Consider the following 16694-nt stretch of genomic DNA (forward strand, 5'->3'; position numbering starts at 1 on the left):
GCTCGCGGGACAGAGCTCGTGTTATGTTGGGAGAGGTTGAACTTTCTTTATTGTTGTTCGCCTCGCCTTGAGAAGTCCACCTTGCTTGAAGGCTACAGTCTGAGGCAAAGCCAGCAGTGAGTCCTCGGGACCCTGCCACTGTCTCCTGTGGGTCCTGAGCCCTCTGGCAGGGGGGAAACGTGGCACTAGAGCTGAGTGCTTGAAAGCTCATGCATAGGATGCAGAGGGCTCACCTGTAACCAGTATTTCATGCCTTGAAGGGCATCTTTGTGAGATGATGATGTACTGGTTGGTTGTTTGACTGAGGAATCGAAGTGTGAATTCTCTGAATTCTGTTTCTTTACTGTCACTTTGCAGTTCATGTAGGACCTTGTGGATGATACTTAAATCCAGTGCTAGCCTATCTTTCCTGCTTAGCTGGCACCATTTTTTTGGCTTGAGTTTTTCGTTCTCTAGGCTCATGTTGTAATGATGGAGCATTTTGAAGCACAGATTAGTTCTAAGTTTATTGAATTCTTACACGGTTGCTGTGCCTAAAGCCTGAAGGAAATGGCCATCTTTTATCTTATGAGGTCTCGTTGCATTAGAAATAGCTTTCCCGGGGTGCCTGGGTGGCTCGTCAGTTAAGCATCTACCTTCTGCTCAGGTCATGACCCCAGGGTCCTGGGATTGAGCCCCGCATCCGGCTCCCTGCTCAGCGGGGAACCTGCTTCTTACTTTCTCTCTGTCTGTCCCTCTTCCTGCTTGTGCTCTCTCTCTCTCTCTCAAATAAATAAAATCTTAAAAAAAAAAGAAAAGAAAAGAAATAGCTCTCCCCACCGCCACTTCCTCAGTACTCAAAGCACTAAGTTCACTACTCTACTTGGAGAAAGGGATTGGATGTCCTGAAGCATTAGTTACATAATTGTGGATTGGCTTTCACCCATCCAGCTTGACCTCCTCCTGTGATCATGAATTCCAGGCTGGCAACAGTAATTAGATCTCAGAAAAGCCTGTGGTCCAAAAGCACACCAGGCTAAAGAACCTTGAAGCCTCTTCTGTGCATCAGCTGAAGTTTCAGAGCCCTTCATTTTTAGGATACGGTAGTAACCTTAGACAGGTAGTGCTTTTCTTTCTGTGCATTAATTTAAATTAAGCAATGACACCTACTTTCTGTTCTGCTTTGAGATCTACAGGGAGCTAACCTGGCCATTCGGGTGCCTTTCCACCCTTGCTCAGTGATACTGCTTAGATAGACTGCAAACAGGGCAGCAGGCAGAAAACCTCCCATGCCCACAAGCTACTAAGTAACCCAGTGATAGCTAGATTTAGTAAAACAGGTAAGTGCTGTAAGAAGTTGGAAATATCAGGGAAGACTTCCTAGAACCCAAACTTTGAAAGATGAAATGACATTCCAAAGAAATGACTGTGAGAATATATATAACTCAAGACTTACACTTAAGGTACAATGTCATTTTGCAGTCTGCAAAGGGTTTTCTCTTTAATTCTCTAATCCTCACAAGAACCCTGTAGAGATAGGTAGTGCGAAGTTCAGTGCTGGGCAGAGGGTCTGACAGGCAGCAAGTAGTTGAAAATCTGAGCTGTTGTCTGGTTTCCATCATGTATCTTTCGTGATTCAGTCTTGAAGAGGAGCCCCAGAGATCCCAGCAGACTGAGAGAGCCATTCACCCGGAAGGTCATAGCAAGCCTGTTCTATGCAGGGGTAATTTAGGGACACCCCAGCCCCCAGGATCTTTCCAGTTATCGTTGGAGTCTAAAATGAGGGCCTAATATTATAAAACACATTCAGGAATCACTTTTGGAAGGAAAGGCGTTAGTGAAAAACAGTTGTTTTAACTTCGTGAGATATCAGAAAGGGAGAATCATACCAAAAATAAAATACACAATGGCAAGTTTATAATTATTTTATGTTGTATATTATAGTAATCATTTCCAGAAGGAAGGATGTATGTAAAAAAAAAAAAAAAAAAGATAATAAAGGTATTTTACAACATTTCATGAGATAGTATAAGAGTTGGAAGAGTTATGGCAAAGCTAAAAGAAAAGCAAAACTTAGGAATAGGGATGAATAGAGACAAATATTTCATACATTTTTTCAACGTCTGTTCATTTTAGGTTTCTGGCTACAGGCTTACATAACGTTTTTCTTTCCTCAAACTGGAATTACAGAGAGGAGCAGAAAGGTGGTCTGATAAGGCAGTTGGCGCCTGTTCCTTGTATGTCTAGGCTCAAACCAGGAGTCCGTGCTCCGACAAGTTGTTAGCAACCAGGGCTCTTAGGCAGGTCGAGGAAATAGTCCATTATCATAGGGGTCTCAGACCAGGCTTCATATGCTTTTACCCTGGCACTGCCCAGTATCCTTGTTTTTATTGGAAAATAACCTTTTTGCAAAAGAAGCATTGCTTATACAGGGATCCATCATTTCCAAGTTCTTTCCGCCTGTCAGGAAATGAGACACCTGATGGGACCCCTCTGAAGAGGGAGTTGAAAGCTTTGTGTTCTGTTGATCTGACAGAATTATACAAGGTAATTTATTGCATGTGACCCTTCAGTATCTGCCCTCTAAAGTTGAGCAGGGCCAGGCATTGTTCTTGGCTTAAGAATATAATAGGTTAGGGTACCTGGGTGGCTCAGTCGTTAAGCGTCTGCCTTCGGCTCAAGTCATGATCCCAGGGTCCTGGGATCGAGTCCCACATCGGGCTCACTCCTCGAGGGGAAGCCTGCTTCTCCCTCTCCCACTCCCGCTGCTTGTGTTCCTGCTCTCGCTATCTCTGTCTCTGTCAAATAAATAAAATCTTTAAAAAAAAAAAAAAGAATATAATAGGTTAAAAAAGCAGACAGACAAGGTTGTGCCTTGCTGGAGCTTATGTGCAGTGGGAGGGTAGACAAACAAGTGAGAATAAATGAACAACACGGTGCATTATATCACCCTTCGGGGGCTCTTGAAAGACAGAGTCTCTGCCTGAGTTCCACAGATCATGAGATAAATTTTTGTGCCTGAATAAATATATAAAGGTGACTGATCTGTTAAAGTCCGCTGTACTTCTGTTTGATGTATACTACTAATGAATTTTCAAACCTGCCAAACTCTGAGAATTTCTAAACACATTTTTCTCTCTTAGGTTGCAGAGAACAGATCTTAGAAGATGCAAAACCTGAATCTATCAGTGACACTCCGGACTTAGCCCTACCACCTGAAATGCCGATTTTGATTGATTTCCATGCTCTGAAAGACATCCTTGGGCCCCCGATGTATGAAATGGAGGTGATTGTTCTCATTTCTTTGTTGATGGCCTCCAGTTTACTCTGATGGCTGCTTCACAGGTTGGAGGAGAGTCAGAACTGGGTGGTTTGGGAGGCTGAATTTTGTCTGGAGATTGGAAACTTGTTTTCTCCATGGTATTGAATTTTAGTGCCCGGTGTGATAATAAGTAAGTCTTTTGCAGAGAGCCAGAGATTCTGGCCACACCCTTTTCTGGAAACTCGGTCTGATCTTATTCTCTGCCCTCTAGTTCCATTTTAACAACAGTGTCTCTGACTTTCCTCCTTGGAAATTCTATATTCCCATTAATGCCTAATTAAGGATTTTTTTGTGCTATTAGAGTCTTGGGGGACAGAGGCAGGGAAACAACCTAAGTATAAAATATCTGAAAATGTGAGCCTAGCTTTAACTGCCCTAGTGCAGACCCAGACTGCATCTTTTAGAAATCTGTCATTTTGTTGTTAATAGCTCCTTGGGTTAAAGCCACACAGCCCTATTAACATCTTTCTCCCCCTAACTGTCCCTCACCACAGAATGTCCAGTCAGAAAGGCCTGAGCCCCAGGACTTAGTTGAGGCAGCTGGATGGAAAAAGGTATTGAGTCTGTGTCTGCTGAGGCATTTTGATACATTGCATAGGATTCTTACATGAGTTAGTATGGGTCAGTGACTAGAAAAAATTTTTGTTATACTACTGAACATAGCATGTTCTTCAGAAGCTTTACCATCACCTCCTATCAGTCTAAGAAAAAAAAAATGATTTTCAGAAGAATAAGTCTGATAAATTATACAGAAGATAACCTCTCCCTCTGACATTCAAAATCACTACCAGTAGATGCGGTTTTCCTCAAGTCTTAAAACTGTGGAGAGGAAAAGTAGTCCCCAAACCCATCTTGTTTATCTGTTTAAACTCTGAGCTGGTCATTAAGGCTAATGAACCTCTCTACAAAACTCTGTGACAAGAATAGAACTTGTTTACTCTCAACAGTAAATCTGGTCTTGAACAGTAAGAGTCAGCGGCAGATTGGTTATTTGAATTCTTAAGATGTCATGGATTTAAATTTTGAAGTGTTATAAGAAATGGAGCAAAACTTTCCTTGCTTGAGAAAGTGAGCAAAACCTACTTTTCTGTTCTGCAAGAATGCAGTGGTTTTGAGAGTGAAGACGAAAACAGGTTCTGACTCCTGCATTTCCAATGGGCTTTTTTCTCTAAGCTTTCCAGAACAGTACGTTCCAGAAGTTCTTTGGGAATTTAAACTAGAGCAACAGATAACAGAAGATTGATGCATGTTTCTGTTGCATATACCCCTTCTCTCCCAGTCATTTCTGCTGCTTTTAGGTTTGGAAGCATTGTTGAGATTCTTGGAGCTTTGGCAAAAAAAGGAACCAAAAGAACAGAAATGAGAAATTTTATAAACACTGCTTAACAGCTCTGTTTGATATCGTTGGAGAAACTTATGTTCCTTTAGGCATCTGAGCACTTTTCGCCAACATGAATCTGAAAGGTAGAGTCTAGTAGCCTTTTGCCTTTTAAAAATAGCATCTTAGAATAGAAGGTCTGGTGTTTGAGAGTTGGAACATTTTGTTCATCTTTTCCACACTTGAGAGAATTCGCCCTCTAACCTGGGGTTTCTGTCTCTACCTCTAGTGGTCTGATGAACCATCAGCCCCAAGCTGCTTAACCACCCTTGCCCGAGCTTTTGCATCTCTGAGATTAAGATTTATGGAACATTTCTTTATTGTCTTATTGCCCTGAGGGCCATCACTGTGCTGGGAGTCTTCCATTTTATACCCGGGAAGAAGCTTGAAGAGATTAAATGAGTCCTGCAGATTCACATAAGGTGCAAATAGTGAAGCCAGTAGTCCAACTCAGACCAGCTGATGGCAAGTCCAGTATTCTTTCTGCTCTTCTCCAGTCCCCTGTCCGACCAAGTTAATTCCTGCCCTTCCCTGCTGACAAGAGAACGGCTTGAAGTATGGCAGTTTTAAAAAAAAAAAAAAGACATCTGCTCTACGTCAGATTTTTGTTTGTATTCTTACCCAGTGTAGTGCTGTGTTTTGGAATGGGAGAGTTTGGCCTGGGGTTCTTGGCCACTTTTTGTGTGTATCTGTTAGGTATCAGGCACCATGGAAGACCCTCTAACAAGTGACACGTCTTTGAATCCTCAGTCATGGCGTCTTTCCAAGAACAGATGAGGAAACAGGCTTAGAGTGTTTAAATAACTTGCAAGAAGACACAGCTTTTGCCAGAATGGAGATTTGGTTCAAGCCTGACTGCCTCCAGAGCTGTGCTCTGTTTCTCACGTGCGGGGAATGTAGCGCTGGCACGTCTGGGGTCTCGGTTCTCACAGAGAATGCGCAGTGGCCGGCCTTCGTCACTCTTCTTCCTGCAATCCTGGGGAATAGGTCTGGAGAGAGATTGTACTAGGAATGTTGGAGTATGTGTTGAAGTGATCCACGATGTTGTAAGGCACCTTTTTTTGGTTTAAATGCCTGTATTCTCCATAAAGGTAAAAGTCTAGGGTCTGTCATTTCTTCTAGAAAGAGTTTCATTTGTTCAGTAGATAACGTGTTGAAGAGCTGCTGGTAAATACAGTAGTAAACAGGCAAGGTATGATCTCTACCTTCATGGTGCTTCCTTTCGTAGAGAAAATAAACAAGTTAGCATGTAATTGTAAGTTGAGATTGGTGCTATAGGGAAGACAGGCAGCACTGAGATTGGGGGGGAGGGGGGTCGCTGCTCCAGCACCATCTGAGACATCGTTTACGGGTAGACTTGGGCTTGTTGACGGTTTACATACGGGGAACAAAGGAAACAGTCATTAGAAGCAACTTCCGGGCTTCTGGTGGGAGCAACAGGATTTTTGTGTGGCAGTGCCATTTACCGCAATGAGAAAGACAAGGATGGTGAACATGTCAAGTTTGAACTGTCTGAGACATGTGAAAGGAGACGTGGACACGCAGGCCTGTTGTCCAGAGGAGAGGTCCAAGGTGGAGGCATGAGTTACAGACTCGTCAGAAGATAGAGAATATTTCAAGTCCCAGAAATGTTGAGGTCACCAGAGGAAAAAGTATACACAGAAAGAGCCAGTAGCCTAGAGGCAGGCCCTGAAGAATGCCAACACTTAGGGTCATGGAGAGGAAGAGGAGCCCTCAAAAAAAGAGAGCGAAAGTTAGAAGTAGCAAGCAGGCAGGTAAGAGGGAAACGGGTTTTATCCTGCCATGAGAACTGAGGAGGAAACCCTCCAGAAGGAGGGAATGGCCAAATGTGTTTGCTGTTTGTGTGTTCGTGTTGATAGCATGGAGGTCGGTGACCTTGGAAGAGGGGAGTGGTGGGCATGGGAGATTTGGGAGTGTGTGGAAGAAAGAACGGGAGGTGAGGAAACAGTGTGGAGGCTCCTCTTTTCAGAACTTGGCTATGAAGGATTGCAGAGAAATGACGTGGCCACAGGGAGGCTGTTTGCAAGTGGAGGCCTGTGTGCTGATCACAGCAAGCCAGTAGAGGGAGCGGGACGGATGTTGCCGTAGGGACAGCAGGAACAGTCTCTGGGCACGTGAGATGGGGTGGGACCCACAGTGTGAGGGAATGAAATCATGTGCGACCGAGGATGCCCTCTGTGGGGTATAATGAGGAAAGGGGTGAGAAGAGTGAGTTATTTACAAGAAAATGATGATAATGATGGAACAAAGGCTTGTTCTTCTCACTGGGAGAGAAGTGAAGCCAGGACAGAGCAGGTGCAGAATGTGAAGGTGGCAGCGTCGATGGTCTTGAAGACAAGGGAACTAGAGGGATAAGAAAATGATCCGGGCTGGGAGCATTCAAATTCAGATTTCACACGTGGTGGAATTTCTGCTGGTGATAAGGACCTGGAAGAGAGTGGCTGAGGTATGGTGAGGAAGCCGTTGTTGGGATCGAGGAGCTGTTCCCAGAACACACAGGCCAGGTAGCAGCAGAGCATGAGCTGTTCGCCAAAGACACCGTGGGTGATAGCAGGATGCAGGGTGGTGAGGAAGGGGAAGAGCGTTCTGAAGGCAGAACATAGTGGGAAGGGAATGGAGGTGGGGGAGCCAGCTGCCGGAGCAGGGGGTTAGGCGAAGGGAGGAGGAAGGAGGCCCCTCACTCACCAGGTGATAAACCCAGCCTCCTTGAGTGGGATGTGTTGGGGCTAATTACATGTATGTGTTTAGACGGGTTTTAGGATTGGGTGAGTTGATGTATATAAAACCCCCACCGTAGTGCCTGGTACATGCTCACAATGCACAAATGCTGGTTCCTGCAACTGCCTTACTCCCAAAAAACTATCATCCCTAATCACCAAAACAAAAACAACAACAAACAAAATGCCATTTTTATTGTTTTTGTAGTCCTCATTTTATACCTGCATTTTTTTTTTTTAAAGATTTTATTTATTTATTTGACAGAGAGAGACACAGTGAGAGAGGGAACACAAGCAGGGGGAGTGGGAGAGGGAGAAGCAGGCTTCCCGCGGAGCAGGGAACCCGATGCGGGGCTCGATCCCAGGACCCTGGGATCATGACCTGAGCCGAAGGCAGATGCTTAACGACTGAGCCACCCAGGTGCCCCTATACCTGCATTTAATAGTCTTCCACCCACCCCTAACTGTTCTTCACTCTCGTCAAAGATGAGTCTGCAAAAATATGTTAGTGCCAAAAGTGTGACTGACCTAACAAACTACCAGTGAGGAAGAAGGTAAGAAGGCACATTTTATTCATAGTTCTATCCCTTTAGAATTCCCTAAACAGGTTGGAAAAGGACTTCTAGGAACTTAGTTTAGATTTCATGTTTAGGAATAGTATCATAAGTCACCTTTCTAATACAGTGAGATTTCCTAAAGAGACAAGATCAATTAAACTCACTTTAAGAAAAGGAAAGGAAAGGAACGCTCTCCCTCCACTGGGAGAGAAGGAGGGAAGGAGTGGGCGTGGGCGCAGGTGTCTGCAGCCCTCTGGGCGTCCGTCATGCTGAGTACTTAGGGTACTTCCTCAGAAGCACGGGCCGGGGCCACATCCAGCGGCAGAGGAAGCAGGAAAGGCTCAGGAATCAAGTGACAGTTACTTAATCTTATTTGATCTGGTCAGTTAGGAGATGACCTTTAATAATGGTCAGCTCAGTTGTAATTACTTTTATTGGTTGATTACATGAACATCCTTAGGGTGAAATGAGAATCTTAAAATTGTCATTTGCATCCTAGTGAAAGCAGGAGAGGCCTCCACGTCACTGGATACATATCCTAGCAGGCCAGTCTTGCAATTGACCAAAAATCTCTGGGGGTAATAATAGTCTTAAACTCACAGACTGTAAATGTAGTAACACAATCAGAAGAACAGGTAAGCTGTAGTCGTTGCAGCCTCAGAAAGCCAGTCATCCACGCCCTAAGTGTCTGCATTCTGTCCGGCCCGCTCGTCCTGAGATTGTGTTTCCTAAGTATTCCTGACTCCATTCATATTTTGTATTAAAGCCTTAGCGCTGGCTTCCTGCAGTGGTGTATGAAAAGTCCTTTTCCAGAGGTCACTGCCCTTAAAAAATAGTAATATTAAAGGGAAGAAGATAGACATGCACATTTTTAAAAGCATCTGGAGTAGGGGCGCCTGGGTGGCTCAGTCGGTTATGTGCAGACTCCTGATTTCGGCTCAGGTCATGATCTCAGAAGTGTGAGATCGAGCCCTGCGGTGGGCTCCACACTCAGGAGTCTGCTTGTCCCTCTCCTTCCCTCTCTACGCCTCCTCTACTCACACTTACTCTCTCTCTTTCTCTCTCTCCCCCCAAATAAATAAATAAATATTAAAAAAAAAAAGCATCTTGAATAAAATGCATCCAAAGGTGAATTCCAGGAGATTCCATCAGCATGCTTGCCTTTCAAACAGACAAAATCAGGTGCTGGAAATGGGCAGAGTATAAACACTAGTGAAATGCCCGCAGGAGTTACGGTCGTGAAGTCCCCATGCACCCCATTTAGCCTGCTGTGCCGCACGCGCGTGTCAGACGCTCAGCCTGGCCCGGTGCCCCACCACGGACTGACTGTGCCAAGAAGAGGCTCTACTGAAAGGGGTGGAAGCAGCTGGCTCTCTGGTGCGGTGGCAGCCGGACTGGGGCTGTAAACACGGCTTTGAGAGCTGACAGTGGTGGACTACCGCACCTCTCCCAGGCAAACGGGATCTGACCTGCCCTTTTCTGAACGCTGTGGAAACAGATTTGCAACTCAGAAAATCAAATATTCATGAATTCAAGGCTCAAGATCTTAGTACAAAGACTTGAAAGAAGTTGGCAGATGGATAGCTGCCGTGGTGACAGCCTGGCAGGAGCACAAAAAGCTCTCTGAGGTATAAAAGAAACCAGTTGACAGTGGCCGTGTCCCACGGCCATCTCATAGCTCGGGTCGTGCGGTCAGTGTGGTACGTGTTTGCGCTGGAAAGAAGGCCATGGAATTACCTGTGTCTGCAGTCCTTGGCACCTGCCGGCCTCTGTCTCAGGATGGCTTCCTGGCCCTTCTCCTCCCAGCAGACTCTTACTCGTATTTTAAGACACTGCTCAGCCTCTTCTCTGACACTTGTCCCTGCTCCCCAGACAGGGATCTGTGACTCTTCAGGGCCTGTAGATGGAAGCCCTTGGTACACACCCCGCTGTCTCCCCGTGCTGGAGTAGAATCGTGCCTTTATCTAATGTGCTTGAGTAGTCTGTCAGTTCCAAGTGGTATTCGCTTTTATGTCTCTATGAGCTGTCACGGAACCTAGCTCAGGATGCTCGGGAAAGCACTGTTGAATGAGCGTAAAGCCCTCGATCCCTCTCATGAGGCTGCGGTAGTAAATAACAGGGTCCTAAAACTGTGAGCATTGATCGAGGCTTGGAACCGTCACAAGTTGTACGTATTTACTGTTTCGGTCAGGTATCACTATTTCCAGTTAATCAAGGGGGATGAACAGTGGGAAGTTGCAATGATTATACACAGATGCTCCTTCAGCATGGCTACCGTCGAACTGGTAAGAATGAACCAGACTTAGAAGACATATTCTTTTTTTCTTTAAAGATCTTATTTGACAGAGAGCACAAGCAGGGGGAGTGGCAAGGAGAGGGAGAAGCAGGCTCCCCGCTGAGCAGAGAGCCCATAATGGGGCTCGATCCCAGGACCCTGAGATCATGACCTGAGCCGAAGGCAGATGCTTAACTGATTGAGCCACCCAGGTGTCCCTAGAAGACATACTCTATTTTTAATTAGGTCTTTCATTAAATATTTTCAACACTCCTTCAATCTGCATATTTACATGATTGATTTCCATGATATAATTATTAAAGATGAGATCAACCATTTTTTTATAAACAAGATTTAGTTAACAGATAAGGAAATTGAAGCACAAGGATATACCTGTGGGAAATTGAATGACAAAATGAGCTTGGGATGCTTGTGTTCCACTTTGACATCTAGCAGGGAAAACATTCTCAGCTTCAAGCTGAGGCCTGTCTTGGCTAATATAACTGATGATTCCACAGACCAGCAGTGCAATTAGAAACTGACAGAAAAGTACTGATACACCTAGTTTTGAAATTATTGTGTTGAATCACTTTCTAAGGAGTGCTATGAGACACAAATTGTTCTGTGCGAACGGGTTAAGATGGCTGGGAAGCTGCACACAAAAGCAGGAAAGAAGCATAGGTCTTACCCTTTATATTCACAGTTACTTACATTCGCCTCATTTCTGAGGGAAAGTACATAGAAACCTGATGCGTGATTGTTACAGTTTCAGAGCACGTGCCCTCAAAAGTATGACTCCAGGGCCGCTTGACTGGCTCATTTGGAGAAGCACATGACTCTTGATCTTGGGGCTGTGAGTTCGAGCCCCACATTGGGTATAGAGAATACTGAAAAATAAAATCTTTTTGAAAAACGTATGATGGGGCGCCTGGGTGACTCAGTCGGTTAAGCTTCTGCCTTCAGCTCAGGTCATGATCTGGGGTCCTGGGATCGAGCCCCATGTTGGACTCTCTGCTCAGCAGGAAGTCTGCTTGTCCCTCCCCTTTGCCCCCCCCCCCCCCCCCCCCCCCCACTCATAGAGGAGCACATTTTCTCTCCCAAATCAGTGAAATCTTAAAAAAAAAAGTTTCCAAGTCTAAGAATCTAAGAATTAAAGATCCTTTACCTTTTAGATAACAGCTATTAGCCTTAATCACGGAGATTCTTGGGTTGCTGGTAGTCAAGCCCCCTCACTTCTCCCTCCTATATGTTGTTAAATCATAGATTTGCCATTTTCCCATCTTCAGGTTAATATGAGAACACTTAACCATCAAGTCAGAATAAAATGCTTGTGGGCCTGGATGTTTCTGGTTTGGCCATATGTACTTACCTGCCCTCCATTGTTCAGTGAGCAATGCACCAGTTACCTCTACCCAGAGTATGAAGCCTCCCCAGCAGATGGAGAGTTGGAAAACTGGCTTGGTTTCTTGAAGCGACACAGTAATCAACAAGCACCTTTCTCCTGACTCTTTGGAGACATTTTTGGTATTATTCTGACAAATGAGTTTTGAGGATTTAGCTGTAAAAAAGGGATGGTTCTTGTTATAGCTAACAGAATTCTGCCAAATGGCTTTTTCGGTTAAATTTACACATGATTCATTGTACTGAGGATAATTCTTTAGGATTAGTTCATTCAGCCCTAGAAAAGAGCCATGTGGTAAAACAGGACCCCCTGGCAAATTCCCACCCAAAGTAGATGTCATTAAGGGATAGAAAATTGATTTTATATTAGAAAAAAAACGAGCCTTGGGAACACTTTTATAAGTAGTTGTTTCTGTGTTTTCCTTAAATAGTATTGCTCTTTTGTGTCTTTCTCCTGAAGTACGTATGGGAACAGGGCAAGTGCCAAAGCCGAGGACGTGGGATCCGGTATGCGCTCGGCTCTGTGAACGCCGCGGTTTGGACTTCCGAGTCTCTCACTTATGAAACAAACTTTCAAAACATGCTAGCAGGTTTACCACTAAAAATAAGTGCCCAATAGCTTTCATGGATGCCACACATGATTTTGGAGTGTTTTAAAGTCAGGATTTTCACCATCTAAGCCCCTTGGAAAAGGAAGAAGCATCAGCAATGCAGCCCTTTAACCAGAAACTCAGACTGTTGGTTCTTCTGCTCCTAAGTGAGAAAGTTACCTCTGGTGGAAAAATCTCATATTTGGATTAGTAACGGGTTGACAAGTTGTGCTCAGTTCCTCTGACATGGATAGCTGCTTTTTTTTTTATTAGAGAGGGAGAAAGCGCACAAGCAGGGGGAGTGGCAGGCAGAGGGAGAAGCAAACTCCCCGCTGAGCGGGGAGCCCGATGGGGGACTCGATCCCAGGACCCTGGGATCATGACCTGAGCCGAAGGCAGACGCTGAACCAGCTGAGCCACTCAGGCGTCCCTGGATAGCTTCTTCTATAGGATAAGAAATTTGGAGGCTTAGAGGGTGCAGTAAAAGTTAATGTGATTGTGTTTCAGCTGTATTGTTACTTTTTATGTGTTTTCCTGACTTGCATGAACTGGCTCATCACCTGGCTGATGGTCTCAGGCAAGTGACACGTTCGAGTTGACAGCAGCAGTGGGGGCGCAGTGGGCCTCCGAGCCCACGGGAAAAGATCCGGGGCATTGTGAAGTAGTAGTTTATAGTGTTTCTGCAGCAGTTACAGAGAAAGTAAAGTGGCAGAGAAGTAAAATCTAGGGGTTTTAACACAGACCTTCACACTTGGCCATTTAAGAAATGTCTGCTTGAAAAAGGGTTTCTGGTTTCTGAAACAAATGCATGATTGCCTAAAATGAAGTTAGGTTCTAGAGTATTTATAAATATGCAGCCTAATAAAAATATTTAAGTAGATAAAACAATTGGGTTTGTTCTTTAAAAATCAGGGCATGTGTAACTAAATGTGGCTCTTTAATCAAAGTTATTCACACATGTTTTAAGGTAAAAATAAGTGCCAAACAGAAGTTTGCTTCAAATCAGGTGCAGCAGCAAGTACTTTGAGTTGAAGCGTAGCTGAATAAGTAGGCTCTGGCGGCATGTGGTGGGGAGATAGGCCAGCCAGAAAGTAATTTGGCTCTTGTTGACTGAACTCATCATTTTTCCTCTTTCTCTCAAGGTGTCCGAACGGTTGAGTCAGCCAGGAGTGGCAATAGGTTTAGCTTGGACCCCCTTAGGTGGGGAAATCATGTTCGTGGAGGCAAGCCGAATGGATGGCGAAGGTCAGCTAACTCTGACTGGCCAGCTAGGGGACGTCATGAAGGAGTCTGCCCATCTTGCAATCAGCTGGCTCCGCAGCAATGCGAAGAAATACCATCTGACTAATGGTGAGTGGCCTCGCCCCGGCCAAGGCACGCTGTTAAGCAGGGAGAAGGAGCCTTCGGATCGTGATCCGGGAGGCATCTCCCAGTTCTGTGACAAGGATGAAGGTGGGCTCTAAATGAAGAGTTACACCTTCAGGAAAGTAGCAAACCTTTGATTTTGAACGCCCATAGAAATTCTAGTTCCCATGTTAGGACTATGTGGCTAGTGCCTGAACTAGAAACTGATTTTCAAGGGTTTGTTTTCAGTTCTCCTTAGAGTAGAATGAAACTGTTTTTCCAGACCCCACTCTAATTGTACCACCCATTAATATTTTGAGGGATTCATTTACCCAAAACATTTTTATCTTTTTTATTCTCTTTTTTAGGAGAAAAAGAAAACAGGTTTAATTTTTTCTACATTAAAATCCTTATTTCCTTTTTTAAGCTTCTGGAAGTTTTGATCTTCTTGACAACACAGACATCCATCTGCACTTCCCAGCTGGCGCTGTCACAAAAGATGGACCATCTGCTGGAGTTACCATAGTAACCTGTCTCGCCTCGCTTTTTAGTGGGCGGCTGGTGCGTTCAGATGTAGCCATGACTGGAGAAATCACACTGAGAGGTCTTGTTCTTCCAGTAAGTCTGAAGAAAGTGATTTATATGGTTTTAAATTTTTTTAATTTTAAGTTTAAATTAATAGTAGTTTCCCTTCTTCCTATATGTATATATATATACACCTTAGTTTTAAACACATTGAAGTTTTATACTTGTAACTAATTCACATTTTTCAATATTGATCAAATAAAAGAAGAACTGACAATGTTTTCCCTTCTACTAAGAAAGAAGACTTATGAGGGAAAGAAGTATCAGTCTGGTCATCAGAAATGTCAGCCACTGAGGTGAAGAGTGGAGGTTTTGTTCCAGTTAGCAAATTGTTAAGCAGATAACTTCTGTGTAAAACAGGATAGCAGCTGATTTTTTAAACTTGAGGCTAACTCCTCAACTTTTGAAGTCCCTGTGAGACCGCCTATAAATAACTTAGACTACTGTAGTTGATAGATTTATAGAAAAGTAAGTATAAAATGGAAACTATAATAAAGACCAACCATGTCTAATTGCTAAATTTGTAAAAAGTTCTATATACATGGAGCTTTGGGGCTCCCCTCCATACCCTAAACTACTTATAAAAACACTGATAAAAAATACAGAGAACTTGAGCGATCATTTAGGGTCTTAAGTCATTGATTACCAGTACTAGTTTACAACAGAATTTTGGTGGGTTCATAGCAAAGTGAGAAAAGAAACGAATGTTCTTTATTCTGAGAAACACCTTTATTTTATGAGGTAATTGTGAAAGTAGATCATAGAATCACCAGTCGAGAGATCACTAAAACTGCTCTCATTTCCCCAATTTTTAAAATTCAACCAGGAATTCAACCATGTTCTAAATCCTATTATTATGATACATTTGTAGGTCTGTATTTGAAAGGAATGGCTAATCTCCTTTCTTTACCTTACCCAGGAATTACTGCATTTCAAGAGACCGTAACAGTGGTTAATAGTGGTTAATATTATCTGTGCTATTAAAAGGAAATATAAATGCTTTACTGACATGAACTTTTCAGCTTCCTAGTTCAAGATGGTAGACTAAGCAAATAGTGAAAGGAATAACACAAACACTCAAAAATGAGTGGGGAGTCAGCAGCTGAGAGTTCAGCCAACTTCTGGAAGATAGTTTCCTGGCTGGTGAGATAGAATTGGAGGTAGAGACGATCTTCCCAGAAGGAATCTGGGAAAAGCGTGAGCTCAGAGCCACAAGGCACAGACCAGGAGAGCAGGAGAGAGATGGGAAACAAAACCAGGGGATTCACAGAAATGTCCATAGAATAAATGGGTCTTCCCCTTGATCCCTTGCTCTCAGGGCAGAGAAGCACCCAGGTGAAGGCTTTCCCACGCCCACAGGGGAGAACCACAGCAGCTTTGAGGAAGCCCCGGTTTTAAACCTATTCCATGAGAGGTGAAAAGCCTTCAAAGCATTTAAGAGAAAGACTTGCTAAAGCTGGCAGTTCAGAGAGAACAGTTCAGGAACAGAGAATGGGGACAAAACTTGGATTTAAAACTTAGGTTTTAAAATTAGAAAACTATTCAGAAAAAAAACAATAGAAAAAGCAATCAAGCAAATCCAGCATCTAACTGTCAGGCATTCTAGCAAACAGAGAAAACGGAATAGAACAAACTGTCAAAGAAATAATGGAACATTTCCTAGAATTGAGGGTTATCTTCAGATTGAAAGGGCCTATGCCAACCAGGAGAAAGATTTCATCCCCACGACTGTTCAGATAACAGAGGAAAAAGCTGTCTCATCAGTCTCCTCAGTGACCTTCAAAACTCTGAGGGAGAAGGATTTTAAATCCAGTCTAGTATACACAGCCTTACCATCAACCAAAAGTGAAAGGTAGGCGAGCTCATACATGCGAGGAGTCCGTTTGTCTCTGAAAGTGAACGTTAGCCGCACACGGAAGAGCCGACGGAGACGACAGCTGTGCAGGGGTGCGCGGAGCAGGGGTGCGGCCGCAGGTGCTTGCAGAGCTCTCACAGGCCGTCTCCAGGGCTCACGTGTTCTGGGGGGTCTGAGAGCTGCATTTGGAGTCTGATGCTGCCTAACACACCACCCAAAACAATAATACTTATTATTCTCACAGTTTCTGTGGGTCAGGAATTCAGGAGAGGCTTAGCTGAGCTCGTCTGCCTCAGGGCCCCACCATTGCAGGCGCAGTCATCTGCAGGTCGACCGGGGCTGGGGATCTGCTTCCGAGGTGGTTCACTCACCTGACTTAGCAAATGGGTCGTGGTTGGCAGGATGCCCCAGGTCCTCACCTTAGGGCTTCTCCAGAGGCTGTTGGGTGATCTCTGCTATGGCGGCTGGCTACCTCCAGGGCAAGAGAGCCAGAGAGACCGACCTAGCAGCAACAGCTCTCATTTTTTATGGTTAAGTGTGAAAGTCATACAGCATCACTTCCCCCACACTCTGTTTCTTATGAGTCACTAAGCCTGGCCCACATTCAAGGGGAGGGGAATTAGACTCCCCCTTTTGTCAAGGGACCATTGTGGACATATTTTAAAACCAC

General features: G+C 44.3%; 1 protein-coding gene across 1 annotated transcript in view; it reads left to right on the top strand.

Moving 5' to 3' along the window:
- LONP2 (lon peptidase 2, peroxisomal) overlaps positions 1–16694 on the top strand; it is a 104879-nt gene that overhangs the window by 81883 nt on the left and 6302 nt on the right. Inside the window, exons 12-14 of the mRNA XM_032424570.1 lie at positions 3123–3265; positions 13383–13590; positions 14012–14202. Coding sequence (XP_032280461.1) covers positions 3123–3265; positions 13383–13590; positions 14012–14202 — 542 coding nt within the window. The remainder of the gene's footprint in view (positions 1–3122; positions 3266–13382; positions 13591–14011; positions 14203–16694) is intronic.

This window comes from Phoca vitulina, unplaced genomic scaffold, assembly GCF_004348235.1.
Source record: "Phoca vitulina isolate PV1807 unplaced genomic scaffold, GSC_HSeal_1.0 scaffold30, whole genome shotgun sequence".
NCBI classification, from domain to species: domain Eukaryota; kingdom Metazoa; phylum Chordata; class Mammalia; order Carnivora; family Phocidae; genus Phoca; species Phoca vitulina.